The sequence below is a fragment of the Petaurus breviceps genome, unplaced genomic scaffold (genome assembly GCF_028583685.1).
Source record: "Petaurus breviceps papuanus isolate PSGF00001 unplaced genomic scaffold, PetGlider_PUasm1.0 229, whole genome shotgun sequence".
Lineage (NCBI taxonomy): Eukaryota > Metazoa > Chordata > Mammalia > Diprotodontia > Petauridae > Petaurus > Petaurus breviceps.
In genome coordinates this window covers 14,822,426-14,839,765 of record NW_027185903.1, presented here as the reverse complement: position 1 = coordinate 14,839,765, position 17,340 = coordinate 14,822,426, and the positions used below count along the sequence as shown (strand labels likewise).

General features: G+C 38.2%; 1 protein-coding gene across 1 annotated transcript in view; it reads right to left on the bottom strand.

Moving 5' to 3' along the window:
• Positions 1-3,531: 3,531 nt before the first annotated feature.
• Positions 3,532-17,340, bottom strand: part of ANKDD1B (ankyrin repeat and death domain containing 1B) — an 82,637-nt gene continuing 68,828 nt past the window's right edge. The window contains 3 exon segments of the mRNA XM_069095987.1: positions 3,532-3,965; positions 9,538-9,669; positions 10,490-10,691. Of these exon segments, the coding sequence (XP_068952088.1) occupies positions 3,904-3,965; positions 9,538-9,669; positions 10,490-10,691 (396 nt within the window). The 3' untranslated portion in view covers positions 3,532-3,903.

The window sequence follows — 17,340 nt, the reverse complement described above, 5'->3', positions numbered from 1 at the left end:
CTCAAAATCTGGTGGAAATGAATGATGTAAATCAGAAGTTAATAAATCATTTGAAAAATGAAAATAAATAAATAGATTGAAAAATTAAAAAAAAAAAATCTTGACAGGCTAGAATATTAGTCCGAAGCTAATGAGATGATACTACACATCAGTTCAAAAAGTCAACTTTACAACTACAAGGTAAGGGAATAAAGGCTAGACAGCAACTCAATTGAAAAAGGTCATGGGAGAGGGCTTGGAGAGGGAGATGGAGCAACAACATACCAGAAAAGCAAAATCCAGAAGCACAGTAGTTGATCAACGCAATAAAAAGCTACAGGGAGAACTCCCTATTCAACAAGATCCTAGATATGCAAGGAAGTAATTTGGCAGAAAACAGGTTTAGGCCAACATCTTACAGTATATTCTACAATATGTATAAATGGATACAGGACCTAAATCCTAAATATAAAAGATTATACTTTAAAAAAAATAGTAGAAGGAAGGAACCTGTCAAATCTATGGGTAGGGGAAGATTTTTAACCAAAGAATAGATATAGATAAAATGTAGTTTTCATTACCTAAAATTTAAAGGATTTTTCACGAACAAGATTACTATAGCTAGGATGATAGAACAAACTGTTTAATGAGAAAAAAATTATATCAAATATCTTTTTATACAATTCTGATGTATAAGATAAATCCTTTTTACAAAAATACATGACATTCTCCAAATAAGTGCTCAAATGATAGTAACAATTTTCCTAAGAAGAAATGCACTTTGCACAACTATATGAAAAATGCTCCAAGTCACTAATAATTAGAGACATTTAAACAACTCTGAAGTTTCACTGAACACACACCAAATTGGAAAAGATAAAAATGGAAATAATAACATCCATAACAATGTCAGTGCATCTATGAATTGGTCCAACTATTCTACTGTAAGTACAATATTAATAATGTAATATGGCAGCTAAAAAAAGACAATGTAATCTAAAGCTTCATTGGAAGGCATGGTGTCTATGAATAGGAAGGAGTATAGTATTAGATTCCAAGAGAATAAATAGTCCTGCTGCAGCCTGGCCACATCAGACCACTGCTAGTGTGTGGTCTTCTGTTCTGGGCACCATATTCTAAAAAAGATACTGATAAACTAGAGAAGATCAAGAGGAAGACAACCATGATAGTGATGGGCCTCATGTTCATGCCACATGAGGATGGGCTGAAGGAATAGGGTATGTTTGGTTTTGAAAGGGAAGAGTTGGGAGTTGGGAGGTTGGCAAGAGGAAAGGACAGGATAGCTGTTTTCAAATTTGAAAGAAGGATTAGAGTTCTACTAGTAACAAACTGAAGAAGTTGCAAAAAAAGGCGAATTTCAGCTATTATAGCAATTAGAGTTATCCCAGAGTTGAATGAACTGCCTTAAAAGTCAGAGGGATTATCCCTCATTAGAGGTCTTCAAGCAAAGGCCAGATGACGACTTGGATTCATGGTAGAGGGTTTTCTCAGTTTGGTGATGGATTAGACTAAATGATATGATGCCCTCCATCTAATTCTGTGGTCTCTCTCATGAGACAATTGATCATTGGTGATTGGTTCCTTGGCCTCTAAGAGACCCAAAGTATCTCACATCATATTCAGTAATATGAACCTAATATTAATTAATTTCACACAACTTTGACTTTAGGAAAAACAACATTACAAGGGAATTATAGTTCCTTTGGAACAACATAAGGAAAGAAAAAGGTAAATTATATTGATTAAATTTGATGATACTATATTAATAACATTATTGCAAATGATGATGATCTGGCAATGCTATGTCTATATTGCCTGTATCATATGCTATCATATCCTTTTGACAAATGTAATTTTACTTGTTGCAGGACGAAACCAAACTCTTTGCTTGCTTGCTTCTTTTGTTGGGGAAATTAAGATAAACGGTATGTGATTTCCTGTCTCACTCATTTAAATAAATTTATATCATTACATAATGACATAATTTAGAACTATGCTTCTAGAGAGCTATCAAGAAATCTTATTACAGATTGTAATCAAGATAAACTGTAGTTTCACTTTCAACACTCAATAAAAGAGTTATAGTTCACAAATTCAGACAGTTCATGGGCTTATAATACATAGATTTCTTTCATTCTGCAAATAAACAAACGACAAAGAACTGTGAAGTCCTAACCAGCCATAGCATTTACCAACTATTCTGAGTTTTTTAAACAATATTAATAACAAGACATTTATTAACTTTGAATAATGTAATGCTAATGCTCGGGGTCATATCTTTTTTATTCTACTTAATAGTATTTTTTGTTTCCAATTACATGTAAAGATAGTTTTTAGCAGTCACTTTTATAAGATTTTGAATTCAATTTTTTTCTTCTTCCCTCCCTCCTAAGACAGCAAACAATATGATATAGCTTATACATGTACAATCATATTAAACATATTTCTACATTAGTCATGTTGTGAAAGAAGAATCAGAACAAAAGGGAAAAACCACAAGAGAGAGGGGGTGGGGAAGGAGAAAATGGCATGCTTCAATCTGCATTCAGATTCCATACTTCTTTCTCTGGATGTGGATAGCATTTTTCATCATGGGTCTTTTGGAATTGTCTTAGATCGTCCTGCTGAGAAGAGCTAAGTCTGTCAAAGTTGGTTATCACACAGTGTTGCTTTTACTGTGTACAATGTCCTCCTGGTTCTGTTCACTTCACTCAGCATCAGTTCATGTAAGTCTTTCCAGGGTTTTCTGAAACCTGCCTGCTTATCATTTCTTGTTGCACAATAGTATTTCCATTACATTCATATACCACAACTTGTTCAGCCATTCCCCAGTTGACAGGCATCCCCTCAATTTCCAGGTCATATCTTTTTTGTTGTTTTTATTGGTTTTTGCATGTCTTCGGCCTAATTTTTAACATGTTTTTACCCATATTAGTTTCTACCAAGAGAAATTGAGCAGTTTATTTAATTTAGCAAAAGAAGTTGAATTACTTTAATTTCAGCTATTCTCTCTGAATGTTCTTTTAAAATAAAAACAAATGGTGAGAGAGATGAACTGAAGCAATATTGATGCTTTTCTCACTCTGTTAAAGGATCTTGGCCTTGTTGTCTTTAGAGGTGAAGGGAAAATAGGCATTATTTTCCCAAAAAAATTTACAGCTCTATTCTAGGTGGGAAGTCATTCTTGTATAATTTTCCTTAAAAAAAAATGTTTATAGGGTATTCCAAAAGTGCTAGTGAAGTTTTAAGCTTTTGTAGTTGCCATAGCACCAGGGGAACACTATTTTTTTTTATTCTGAATTTAACACCAATTTAGGATGACCATTTTCACTTATTCCCCACATTGCTCCCCAAATCCCCTTCCTTCCCCAAATCAAAACAAAGAAAAATAATATATTCATACTCAAGGGAAATAAATTGCTTCATTAACCATGTCTGAAAATGTATGTAATTCTGTACTTTGAATTCATCATCTCTCTATCAGCAAACTTCACGATCATTTCTTTAGAATCATGGTTGGTTATTGCATTGATCAGCCTTTCAAAGTTGTCTTTCATTGCAATCTTATTCCATCAGTTGTTCTATCGATTGTTCTCATGGTTCTGCTCTTTTTATTCCTTGTCACTTCATAAAAGTCTTCTCAGGTTTGTCTGAAACTTCCTCTTCCATCATTTCTTACGTCACAATCATATTCCCTTACATTCATATAACATAATTTGTTCAGCCATTTTCCAATTACTGGGCACCCTGCCCCCCCCCTTAGTTTCCATTTCTTTGCCACTACAAAAAGATCTGCTATAAATACTTTTGTATATCTGGGTCTTTTTCTTCTTTTTTTGATCTTGTTACATGGGTCTGGAAATTTTATCACGGTACCAAAGGGTATTATTTCTTTTCAAGAGGTTATGAAACTGCACATTTCCTGGAGCTTGTATCTGTATGACTTTGTAGTTGTCGAATCTTCTCTGAAAAGAAAATATTTTTATCAGAAATAAGTTGCTGAAATATTTTTTTTTAAAAACACATTGAAAAATCACTTATTTTATTGAAGAGTTATTGTAAACATTAATATTTTTACAAAAGTTAAATTTTTTATTGGTGTGCTTACATGAAAGAAAAAACTCTGAAATAGAAAGATTTATTCATCAATTTGGTACAAAATAAAACTGGGGGGAGGCTTTGATTCATTGAAATTTAACCATTCTGATTCTGACAAGTATAATTTCTGTTTATGGGAAGAGCCAAATATGCTAAGGTTACTTTCCACATGTACTAGGCTGGTTTTTCCCTAAAAGATAGTGAGACTAACTTCAAGACTTAATTGGTCAAGGGAACTAAGACAGTTTACTTTTCTTCCAAGTATCTAATTATGAAAAAAAAAAACCCAGCACAAGAAGAGTCAGGCACTCTTTAGGCTTGATGCACACTGTTGCCCAAATTCTCCACCATGGCAAATATGGAGGCAGGGGAGTTGCCCTGAGTAAATTGATATCATGTCTTTGCTGAATATCCTCCCATGCTGTGGTTAAGTAAACCTCCTTTTGTTAAATGTCAGAAGGTCTGCAAATTCTCATTTTGTTCTAATCTCAAACCAGAATCCCCAGACCAGCCTAAATCAGGTCTGGGCCAGAATATTCTTCTTACTTAGATATGGATTATCACCATTTCTGTAAGGGCATCTCTGATCTTATGAGAGGCAAATTCAAAGACCTTTCTTAAAACTTTACCATATATTTTTTGATGCATAATAACTCCAAATCATCATAGGATTCACAAAGAAAACTCTGTAATAATGTCATCAAACTCAGGACCAAAGTGCCTAAACCAACACATCCCAATGTCACCTAGACTGCTAGATGGGAAAAGCAAGACTGAGACAGCTTGGTATAGTGAATTAGACTGAAAGATTCTTGAGAGCAAACACTGTCTTTTCTAGTTGTTAATTATATCCCCAGGGCTTAGCACAGTGTCTGGCACATAACAAATGTTTATTGGATTGGATAGGATAGTGGATACAGTATTGGATTTGCGTTCCATTAGACTGAAGTTCATACGCTGTCTCAGACACTTACTAGCTGTGTGACCCTGGACAAGTCCCTCAGCCTCCCTCAGCTTCATTTTCCACAACTGCAAAGTGGGGATAATAATAGGACTTATATCACAGGGTTGTTGTGAGGATCAAATGAAATAACATCTATGAAGTGTTTTGTAAACTTTAAAGCACTGTGTAAATCTTAGCTATTAATATTCTGTTACATCCAAAAATAAATCAGCCATTAGAGTTATTTAGGATGTTACCTACAAACAAGCCCAATTGCCATTTGATTTTATTTAATTTGGGTTCATCAGCTGTTGCTCTAGGAATAACTATGGGGGTACGATTAAGGGAAAAATATTATGAGTGCTCCCAGTTTATGAATATCCAGGTGTGTGCTTGAGCCAGCTCAAAGCTGTTAGGAGAACCAATTTTTTTTTAACTTATCAAGGTATTTATTTGTTTGTTTAATTTTTAGTTTTCAACATTCACTTTTGTAAGATTTTGAGTTACAAATTTTCTCTCCCTCCTCTTCCCCATCCACAAGACAGCATGTCATCCGATATAGGCTATACATGTCCAATCCTAATAGACAGATTTTTACATTAGTCGTGTTGTAAAGAAGAATTAGAACCAAAGAGGAAAAACACGAGAAAGAAAAAACAAAAAACAAAAAGTAAATGAAAAAATAGTATGCTACTCTCTGTATTCAGACTCCATAAAACTTTCTCTGTATGTGGATAGTATTTTCCATCTTAAGTCTTTTGGAATTATATTAAATCCTTGCATTATTGAGAAGAGCTAAGTCTATCAAAGTTGGTCATCACACAATGTTACTATTACAATGCTCTAGGACAGGCCTGCACAATATACGGCACACAGGCCGCTTGTGGCCTGCCAAAGCGGCCCACAGGTGGTATGTTGTGCGGGCCTGTTTTTACATTTTCACATATTACATTTTTGTACAATCTTACATTTTTCATGGGCTGCCTGAAATCCTTTCACGACTGCAAACAACCCAGAGGTCGTTCTTAAGTAGCCTGCAGGCCATAAGCAGCATGCTGGCACAAATGTTGTGCAGGCCTGTTCTAGGAGCACCAGTTCTTAAATTTTCAGTTTGAGCAGTTATACCTCAGTAATCAGCAGAAAGAAAAATCAGGGCTTGATTGACTGTTTTATTGATTTCTAGATTAAAAATAATAGTGCAGATTAAATGCAAAAGTTTATCAAGTGAGAAGGCTGTTAAACATTGACAAGCATCCTCCTATGAATTTCCATTTTATAGCTAATCTCATATATGGATGAATAGGCAACAAAGGAGGAGAGAAGCTCTCCCCAACATGTCACCAGTTTCCCTGAGCTTTGGCAGGAGCAGGATGATGTGAGCCTCATGCTTCTGCACTCCCTCTTTGCCACACACAAAGAATGCATTTCCTCATAAAACACCTAGCATTATGGGTAATTTCCTGCCTCACCCACAAAAGCCCATTAATCTCTAATGTAGAACGAGGATTCTAGTCCTAATAAATTATAAGTCTATCATTTTGTTGTTTTGTCTGTAGAAGCTTGGAATCACTGCAAAGGACTATGAGTAAAGCAGATACTGCTGTCCTGAAGAACTGAAGGAAAGTGTTTTCCCACGGGAAACCCTGCTGCCAACGATTGGAGATGCTTAACTTGCCAAAATCAATTACTCATTAATATTTTACATTTTTCTCAGAATATTCCCCCCAAAATGTATTGAACCTCAATGACTTAAATCCATATAACTCCATTATTAATCTCCCAACTTTGTACCACTCTCATGTGATTATTTTTTGTTTTCTCAAAAGATTATAAAAAGTTCCACCTAGATGCTAATTCAGAGAAAAGCTCCTTCACAGAGTCTGCACAAACCCTTGGGATCTGTGTCTTTGTGGAATGCTTTCTCCTTGATTAAGATCATGGTGCATTAGGTTAATTCTTCAACAATTGTGTTACTAAAACATTAGATGAGGAGAGATAACGGCACAGTGGATAGACAGCTAGCTTTGGAGTCCGAAAGACATTGGTTCAAGTCACACTTTTGACACATATTGACCAGGTGACCCTGAGCAAGTCATTTAACTTTTTAGTGGTTCAGGTAATTCTCTAAGACTTGTTCTATTGATAATAATAATAATAAAACAAAACAGAAACAAAACACCATTATGTGAAAAAGGCCATTCCATAAGACAATGAAATAGATGGGTCAGCAGAGAACCAGGAAGTATACACTACAGGGAACCTATGATATCATCTGGATGACTATCTTTCCCATCAGTGCAGACTGAAATCTATCAGTACCTCATTCCATACATCTGCTTCTTGATCATATTCTCTTGATAGATCTTCTACAGAGAATTTAATTCAATCCAACAAGAATTTATTAAGCACCCGTTATTTGTAAGGCTCTACCAAAATCTACATGATATACTGAAGGCTTTTCTCTAAGTCTTTTCACGTTCTAAGAGTATGCATATAGCTCTGAAACTATGATAAAATATGGCCAGCCCAGCAACTTTTCTGATCATGCATTTCTAGGCCCTTTTTATCTCTCCATTTTGGTGACTTATTTATATCAGCCAAACTTCTGTAAGAAATACTGATAATCAGAATCAGAGTCTTTCCATGTTTTGACATCAATAACCTCTTTGAATAGCTCAGGTTGAAGCTGTAAAAATTGTATGTAATGGCATTTCATCTTTATTCTTTCTTCTAACCTGTTATTGATTTTGACTTTTCTTCTAACTTGTCAGTGGCCTGCTACACAGAGAGAGCTGATTCACAAATGACTCACACTGACAGCTAGTCATTTCATCATCATCATCATCATCACAATAAATAGCATTTCTATGTGTCTTTAAGGTTTGCAAAGTGCTTTAGTGTATTATCTCATTTGATGCCACAGCCCTGTGAGATAGCTTCTATTGTGTGATTCCATTTTACCCATGCAGGAAAGAAGAATGAAAGATTAAATGAGTTGCCCAGGGTCATACAGCTCATAATGTCTGCTTCTAAATATTGCCCATTTCAGTCTTAATCAAGTTAGTTAATGCTGTCTATATCCAGCACCTTCAGACCTTCTTCTTAAATAAAGTGTTTTTGGTTCTTGTATGTGGAGGATTATAAATGCACATAGATAGGAAATACAGAAAAATAAAAGGTAGGGGGGTCAGGGGACATAGAATGGGTTACAGTCAATAATAACACCATTGGCAAGATGATAGCTCTGCTGAAGGATAGAAACAATTAGACTTTCTCACAAAGTAACCCCTGATACCATTGGTAGCACTACCCAAATTAAGAGACAGGATCAAGCACCTGATTCAGCAAGGCTTTCCTTAGTGTGATGGTGATGGCCCCCACATCTTGTTTTGTTTTTTGGGGTTTTTTTTTTGCCTTTTTGGAGGGCAATTGGGATTAAGTAACTTGCCTAAGGTTACACAGCTAGTTTTTTTGTGTGGGTGTTAAATGTCTGAGGCCAGAACCGAACTAGGGTCCTCCTGACTCTGGGGCCAGCGCTCTACTCACTGCGCCATCTAGCCGCCCCTGGCCCCCACATCTTGATGCAGTGATACTGAATTTACTAATAATCTACAATATACCTATTATATGAGGAAGAGCACTCCATAAGCACTGAAATAGGTGGGTCCACTTAGAAGTATGAATTACAAAGATACTATGGGGAATCTATGACATCTTTGGTGTGAAATGTGTGACATCAACTTAGAAGCATGAAGTATATGCTGTAGGGAATCATCATCATCAGTGTGGATACCTATCAAGGTGGAATTTGAAAATGGCAATTTTTAAATACAGCCTCTACTGGCAAAATGTCATTCTATCTCCATTTCACTTCTATCTGACTAAAGACAAGTAGTATCATAGATTTGACCTGGAAGAGATGTTAAAGGTAGCTTGTCTGCCCCTCTCTGCCATAGTTCAAGAACAGCAGAAGCTTTGTTTACCCCATGCACCAAGGTAATCCTCATAATAGCATAGCTAAATAGAGCTGGTGGTACAACAGAGAATAAGTCCTAGCCTGGAGTTTTCCAAAGCAGTTCCTTCACAATAACCCTGTGAGATAGCCAGTTCAAATATTATTACCTTCATTTTACAGATGAAGAAACTGAAGTCCAATGGGGTTATGTGACTCAGGTATAATAAGATACCAAGTAAATGTCAGAGTTGAAGCTAATGGGATCATCGAGCTGAAAGGGACCTCAGAGGCCATGTAGTCTGACCTCCTTATTTTATAGAGCAGAAAACTGAGAACCAGGAAGATAAAGTGACTTGCCCAAGGTCACACAGGTAGTAAACCTCTGAAGCCTTTTCACTGTAGTATACTGCCTCAGTGATGATAATTCTTGCCCTTGTCCTCTGCCATTTACAGAGGTCCCACTTGCAGAGGGAAGAGAGGGTAGTGATGATGATTTGTTAAAAACAAAACAAGACCAAAAAGCACCTTTTTGCTTACTGACCTGCTAGTTCTGGGAACCCCACATTGACCAGATCTTCATATAAGTGCTTCATGGGGTTTTCATGTCTCAGCAGTATTCCATGTAGCCAAATGAACAGCATTCTATGGCCATGCTCGCAAGAGCTTTCACTTCCTATGTAACACACATAGAATTACCTTATGTTTCTTTTTATGCAAGATCTTCATTTATGCTAAATATTCTCTCTCTCTGCATTCATTGATTTTTCTGGTTGAAATTATGTTACCAAGAATGACGCATCCTGAGTGAGTACATGAGCCACCAAGATTGTATGAGAGGCACCCAAGATTAAACCCAGTCTATGTAAATATAGAGCTATTTTTCTGTAGCAGTAATGGGCCACAGATTGCAGTAACACAACAAACATCTATAAGACCAAAGGTAATGAACAGAAACCAGTATATATTTTCTAATTCTGACAAATGTAATTTAGTTTAAATCCTTTAATTACTTTGAATTACTGTCTTTCAGTAACTGCTGTAGAACATTTTCTGAAACCCAAGGAAGCCAGAATATATAATCCCATTCACCACAGAGCAAGCCTAAGAAGTATTATTCTTCAGTTGCAGTTACTGTGGTGGCCATTTATCAATCGCTGGTGGTCAACCAGTCACAGAACAAGCTGTTAAGAACATAGAGCTTCTTTTGGTACTCCTTCTACTGTGTGTTTATTTGGTCAAAAAATATCAATTGCTTTTCAAACCTTTGTAACTTGAAAAACAAATAACCATTTGCAAACATTGTTTTGAAGGAGAGGAGTCACTGGCTAAAAATTCCCCAAAACCACAGTAAAACGTTGATATCACTATTCTTGTTTTACACGATGAAAGTAGCTGCTAATTGCTAATTCTCAGCAATTAATCCTTGTCAGAAACTTCTAGTTTCATCATTTCTCACTCTTCATTTCTTCCAGTAAGTTCTACTGGGTCATTACCTGACCACTGTTCTTCAATAGCTTTGATCTGTGCATCTGAAAATTTCCATGAGTGTGCCAGCTTCTGCCACTCTTGGGCTTTAAGCTGACAGTAAGCCAATTTCCAGAGGCAAGAGCGGATCTGCTTCGTCTCCAAACTGTGATCTTGTTTGAATGTCAGAACAGGGCCTGTTGGTGAATCATAGCTGCTTCCTTAATGTTCCTAAATTGAAAATAAAGATAACAGACAATTTCAGATGTACTATGTTTATAGCCTAATCAGAGTATTTTCCCCCCTTGATAAAACTGATAAAGGTCCAGCCCAAATCATTTGTTCAGGGCCATTTGTCTTCGGGCCAAGTTTCATCATCCAAAATGCAGGAAATATCTCTAACAAAAACCCTAAAGCACACCCTGTCTGACCCTGAGATGTGGAGATTCTGCAATCCGTGATTGCATGCTTCTACCCCAAGAGTGACCCCACTGATGTTAGAATGCCCACAGGGAGAGTGAGAATGTCAGCCAGGAAGATGTCACCGCAGATAACCTTCAGCACACTGCCTCTCTCCCCACTCCCTTTGACGGTTCCTCCCTGAACACTCTCATTTGTGTTTTTTCTTCAAGTTTAAGTCTGTCTCATATTTGGAATCTTTAAATCTTTCCTAGCCAGAGCAGATTTCCTCAGGTGTGACCTTGTAAAAGCTCATTTGTTTTTTCCTTCTCCCTGGTCACAAAGTCAAGGTTGAGGGAGAAGGAGGAGGTAGGAATGAGAGAATCACAGAAAGGAATGTGCAAGGGAATTGTGAAATCATCTCTCCCAAACCACTTTTCTTACAGATGAGAAAATGAAGGACTCGGAGAATTCAAAACAAAACTAATGAAAACCTCACCCAAGAGGATCCAACCAGTAACTGGGAGAGTCTAGACATAAGCCCTTCTCCCTACTACACTATGCTCAGGGGGCAAAGGGGAAGAGGGAGGATCTGATACTTTGCTTTTTAACAGCTGAAACAAGACTGGATTCTGCAGCCCTGTGTGCTGGGGTCACGTCCTATTTCTGTCCCTCAACAGAACCCTCCAAAGCACCCCCCCCAAAAAAAAAGAACTCTTAGGCTAGGATGGACTGCTGTGTCATAGTTTTTCTTTTAAGAGAATCTTCAATAGAAGTTGCATTCTAAATTATTGACTACCCACAGGAGGTGTGACCTCTCTCCTGGCCTATGGCAACAACCTCCTAATCAGTTTCCTTGCCCTAGTTTTTCTATTAACCAGACCACTGGTTTTAAAATCTTACATAAGGATCCCATTGAACTGAATATTGACTTAGTTTTCAAATATGATATTATCTATGTTTCACTATATTTTGAATGATTTTGTTAAATATTTCCCAATTGCATTTTTTTTTTAGGCAATCAGAGTTAAATGATTTGGCCAGGTTCACACAGCTAGTAAGTATCTGAGGCAGGATTTGAACTCAGGTCCTCCTGACTCCTGCTCCTGGCTACCCCTCCAATTCCATTTTAAACAGGTTCCCTCACTCGGGAGCATTGTAAGCTGTATGTGGCTCTCACCCTCTATAAACTGCTAGATTGATATTCCTAAAATGTGAGTGTGACCAGGCCACTCCCCTGCTTAAGAACTTTCACTGACTCTCTATTACCTCTAGGCTAAACTATAAGCCCCTCTGTTTAACATTCTTAAAACCTTCCACAATCTGACTCCAGGTAATTTCCAGATTCATTCCACATCACTCGACAAACCAGCCAATTGCTGTTCCTCCACATGTCATTCCCTCTCTGTCCCTCACATCTGGAATGCTTTCCCTCTGTACTTGCTCCTGTGAGAATCTCTAGCTCCCTTCAAAGCTCACCTCCAGTATCACCTGAAGAGTGCTTTCTTGATCTCCCTCTTGTTAGCTCCTTTCCCTACCCCCCCCCCCCCCCCGCAAATTACTTTGTATTTATTTTAGATATAGTTTGTATAGCTGAGTGCCCATTTCCTCCCAGTAGAATCTAATGGTAGAAATGGTTTCATTTTTTTATAGGGATAGAGACAGGGATAGGGCAACCAAGTGGTGCATTGGATAGAATTCCAAGTCTAGAGTCAGGAAAGAATCATCTTTCTGAATTCAAATCTGGTTTCAGACACTTCCTAGCTGTGTGACCCTGGGCAAGTCACTTAATCCTGTTTATCTTAGTTTCCTCATCTATAAAATGAGCTGGAAAAGGAAATGGAAAGTCAGTCCAGCATCTTTGCCAAGAAAACCTAAAAAGGGTCACAAAGAGTCAGACACAATTGAAAAATAGGCGAACAACAACAAGGAATAAGGATAGGGATAGGAATGGGAAATCAAAATTATTTTATTGACATAGGAAACTCCAAGGTAAGGAAACTTCCTCTACCAGTGTGGTTCAGCACCTTCCCTGCAATGTATAGTCTTAGGGAGCTGCCTAGGTCTAGCCCAGGAGCCCAGAGAACTCAATGATTTGATCAAGATCATGCAGCAAGCAAGTTCCAGAAGCAGGACTTGAACTCAGGTCTTCCTAGCTTTGAGGCCTGCTCTGTATGGTACTAGGACATTGTTCATTGAATTGAACTGACATAGATCCAAAGTATTTAGACTTTTGCTACATAGTCTTCTCTATTTATATAAACACATCTGTTTCTGTTTATTTTAAGAGGAAAAGTTAGAAAAGGTTAGTGATAGTAGGACTAGAAACAGTATAGAGAAAAAGTATTGACTGGGATGGGGTGAAGCTCAGTAGTATTAAAAACTTAGATTATCAGGGGACCAGAGTCCCTCTGCCATCATGACCAAGCCACCTGGACCTATGTCTGAATTAGCAAAATTTGGACTCCATAGTTGACTTTAGAAAGATGTGGCAAGTTTTGGAAACTTAATCTAGTTGAAAAGGGGATAATCTGTATCCTAAACCTTATTAGCTAGAAATTTGGGGTGGGGCCAGGGTGTGGCTGAAACACTACTGATAATAGTATTTTATGCTAAAGAACACACACACACACACACACACACACACACACACCCTTTTCCAACTCTGCTTTCTGTTATCACTTCTTTCAGGATTCTCCCATTGTCTTCACCCTTTAGACAGCTAGACAAAAGTAAGTATAATAGGGGCAAACAGTGTAATGGAGGCAAACTAATGAATTCCTCCTACTCCAAATGCAAGAGCCTGGCTTCTTCTGGTAGACTAGGCATTTTCTGAATCAGTACTTTCAGATGAAAGTGATTCAGAGCTGGATCAGAGAGGGTTAGCTATTTGGCCACCATCAGTAGACCTTAACAGGAATGACTCTACCTCCTAGGGCTTTCTCTTTTCTGTCCTGTCTCTAGAATGTGTGGCATCTAACTCTCTCTGGGATTTCTATGACAAGTGTAAAATGTGAACTGCACAACAGCAACTAGAGCAGGTGCTTGGCTGGGAAAATGTGAGTTTGAACTGTGGGTCTTCGATGCATCATCTGCCTTGTGTTTCTTTCCCTGAGCACAGGTGAAATATATGAAATAGCGGCCCTGAGAAGAGTCGAAGCCTTGGAGGCCACCTTATGAGTCTGAGAGACTGGGTCTCTCAATTAGTGCTAGTTATGTATGGGAGGGGCCCCCTACAGCTACTATGATACCTCTTGAAGAGAGGATGACCATCGACAGGAGGAACCCAGCCCCTGCTCTGACTACTAGAAGACATGGACCCCAAGGGACCCAAAGGTGAAGTAAATACTGATTGATCATTTCCATAAAATGCTTCCTGGCTTAAGTAGCAACCTCCCAGAAGAGTATAGCAGAAATTCTAAGTTACTCTTTCATGGTTGTCTTTGGCAATACACACCTTTGTTTTCAACATTTCTTTTGTGTGGAAGAAATAAATAGTTATCCTATAGCTGATTTACTTCGTACATTGAGTCTTTTCTACTCCTCCATGTGGGGATATGCTAGACCTAGAACCAAACCTGTTTTAAATTATTTCTCCAGAGCTACAGGATTGTGATGTAAAGACCAATGAAGCAATGAAAAAAGGAATCTGAGTCCTCTCTACAGAAACCAGACTTTCCCAAGTACTGAATCTGGTTCATGCATCTGAATCCACAGATACGGTCCCTTGAGAAGGAATAGGCGAGCATTGCAGCTTGTCTAGACCCCGTAGGTCTATACAAAAGAACGAGCTCTCATGGTAAATCCCAAAGGGTTAGCATTGTTTTAAAAGAATACCTACCCTCCTTCTGTTCCAACTCTAAATCGATGAGTTTTATCCCCACTCCCACAAGACTAAAGGTTCCAAAACAGCCACTTCATTTCATAAACCTTTCCAAGGCTCTCATCTAATAATAACTCACATTTATAAAGTGCTCTAAAGTTTATAAAAACTGTTTCCTCACAGTTATGAGATAGTGTATTATTAAAATACCCATTTAACAGGTGAAGAAAGTAAGACTCAAAGGGTAATCCCACAACTAGTTAAGAGGGGAGATTTGGACCAGGTCCCCTGACTCCAAGACCAGTGCTCCATCTACCACACTACTTGCAAAATTCATCCCAACGTTTTCATTCACAAAGCCCCTCCTTCTCTAAGGTGTTGCTGTTCGCTCAAGTTCAATGCCACAATCACTTAGAAACAGGATTTAAGGGAAAAGGCAAGTGCGGTGTGGCTCTGTCCAATCCTTTGCACAATTCAACAGTTTTATTGTAATGGGAATCCCTGTAATGACAACCAAAGGAATAGTTCTATTTTCTGAGTATAGGGCTTTGTACCGCTAGTCATATCTGTCAAGACTGCTGGGGCAACCTAGCTCCGCTGTCCTTTTGACTTCCTTTAGAAAAGCTTGGGTGGGACTGCAGAGCCCTAATCTATATCTCTCATTTTCCACAGCGAGAGGAGCAGAATGCCAAAAAGCATGCTGTCAGCAAATGCAGGGGCCAGGGGGAACTGGAGGAAATAAAAGAATAAGGAAATGGGCAGATTTCAGGAAACTTTCATTATCCTTAAGAGCACAGAATTTTGCTGTTAGATGAAAAGGGATTTCTAGATTTCTCTTATCTGTTCAGAAGTCTATGAGGGCAAGCTATGTCATTTTTTTGTCCAAACTTTGATTAAACTTTGAGATGTGAAGCTTTGTCATGATGGAGAGCTTCTTCATTCAGGAGAAATATGGTATTGTGGATAAAGAGCTGGCCTTAAAGCACAATGACTTAGGGGTAGATTCCTCCCCTGACATATGTTGACTGTGTAAACTTGAGCAAATCACTTAACTTCTTACTGCAGAACCAACATTTATTAAGCACCTACTATATACCTAAGTGCTTACCAATTTTATCTCATTTGATCTGTCTATAAATGCACTAATAATGTAATATTTGTACTATATAAATTAAGCTCTTATCAGCAATAATAATACATCTTTTCCACAAACCCAGCTGTACTTCTATAAAGGATAGAGCAACTAATGACCCAGCAGGTCTCCAGAGAGACAGTAGACAGTAGAGGAGTAGGCCTCAATATTTACTCTTAAATATTTCCTCTGTGCCTGGAGCCCAAATCCCACATCTGAATTTATTTTATTGATGTTTCTCTTGCTCCTAAAAGCCAGGCATGATGGAGGCTTCTGGTATGGGGTGGGGAGGGAGGGGGGTGGTTCTAGTAGACCAGGATGTGACAAATGCTCCAAACTGTCATTCTAAGATACTACTCAGCTTCTGATTCAAATGACTCTTTCCCACATGTTTATTGAAGATAGAGAAAAGAAAGTTCTTGCAACCAGAGAGCTTGGCACTGTCAAATGGTTCAGCGTCAGAAACGGATGTGACGTGATCGGGAGAAATGACATTAAGGAAGAGGCATTACCTTCTGTTTGTCATAGTGCCCTAAGGACCATGGGGCCTTCACCTCGGAGCTGCAGCTGACACCTGCTGGGTATGTTTTCTCCACCACTAGAAGAGAGCTCCTTGAGAGGAGGGGCTGCCTTCCTTTTCTGCTCCAGTCCCCAGAGCTTTGCCCAAAGTAAGCAGTAAAATGATAATAACACTATCTAACCTTTATATTGTGCCTACTATGTGCTAGATACTATGCTAGGCTCTTTATAATTATCTTCTCATCTGATCCTCACATCCTGGGAGGTAATAATGATAGCTATTATTATTATTATTATAGCTAACATTTATATGGCATTCATTATGTGCCAGGCTCTGTGTCAAATGCTTTATAAATATCTCAACTGATCCTAACAACAACCTCGAGTCGTAGGTGCTATTATCTCCATTTGACACATGAGGAACCCAAGGCAAACAGGGGTTAAGTGACTTGTCAAAGGTCACACAGCTAGTAAGCATCTGAGGTGGGATTTGAACTCAGGTCTTCCTGACTCTAGGCCGGTCATTCTATCCACTGTGCCACCAAGCTGTAATAAATACTTCATGTATTTATTTATTCATTCATTCATGTTCCCTGTACTGTACTTAACTAAGGCATAAGAGTGGTCACTAACATATTTTAGAAAGAGTTTTTCAACCATAATGGTTTCCTGGTTAACCTTCATTTAACCAAGAAGTGCATTTGGCCAGAGAAATTCATTTCTCAACCAGTCATTTCATTTCCCCACCAAGTTAAGCAAGAAATAGCACAGAAAAGAGAACACAGCTACCGTTCCAGCTTCCCAGTTTCTCTGAGGTATACCTTGGAGTACATTCACCTTCCACTTCCTCAGAATACATTTGTTATCTAACAGAAATTCAAAGGGAAACTGCGGAGGGGGAGAGAGGGTAGAAGAGAGATTGGGAGCCAAGATAAGAGAAAGCAGGCAGAAGGAAAGCCAGGAAAAGAGGAGAAAGCTCGGCTCAGGAGTTTTTGACAACACATCAT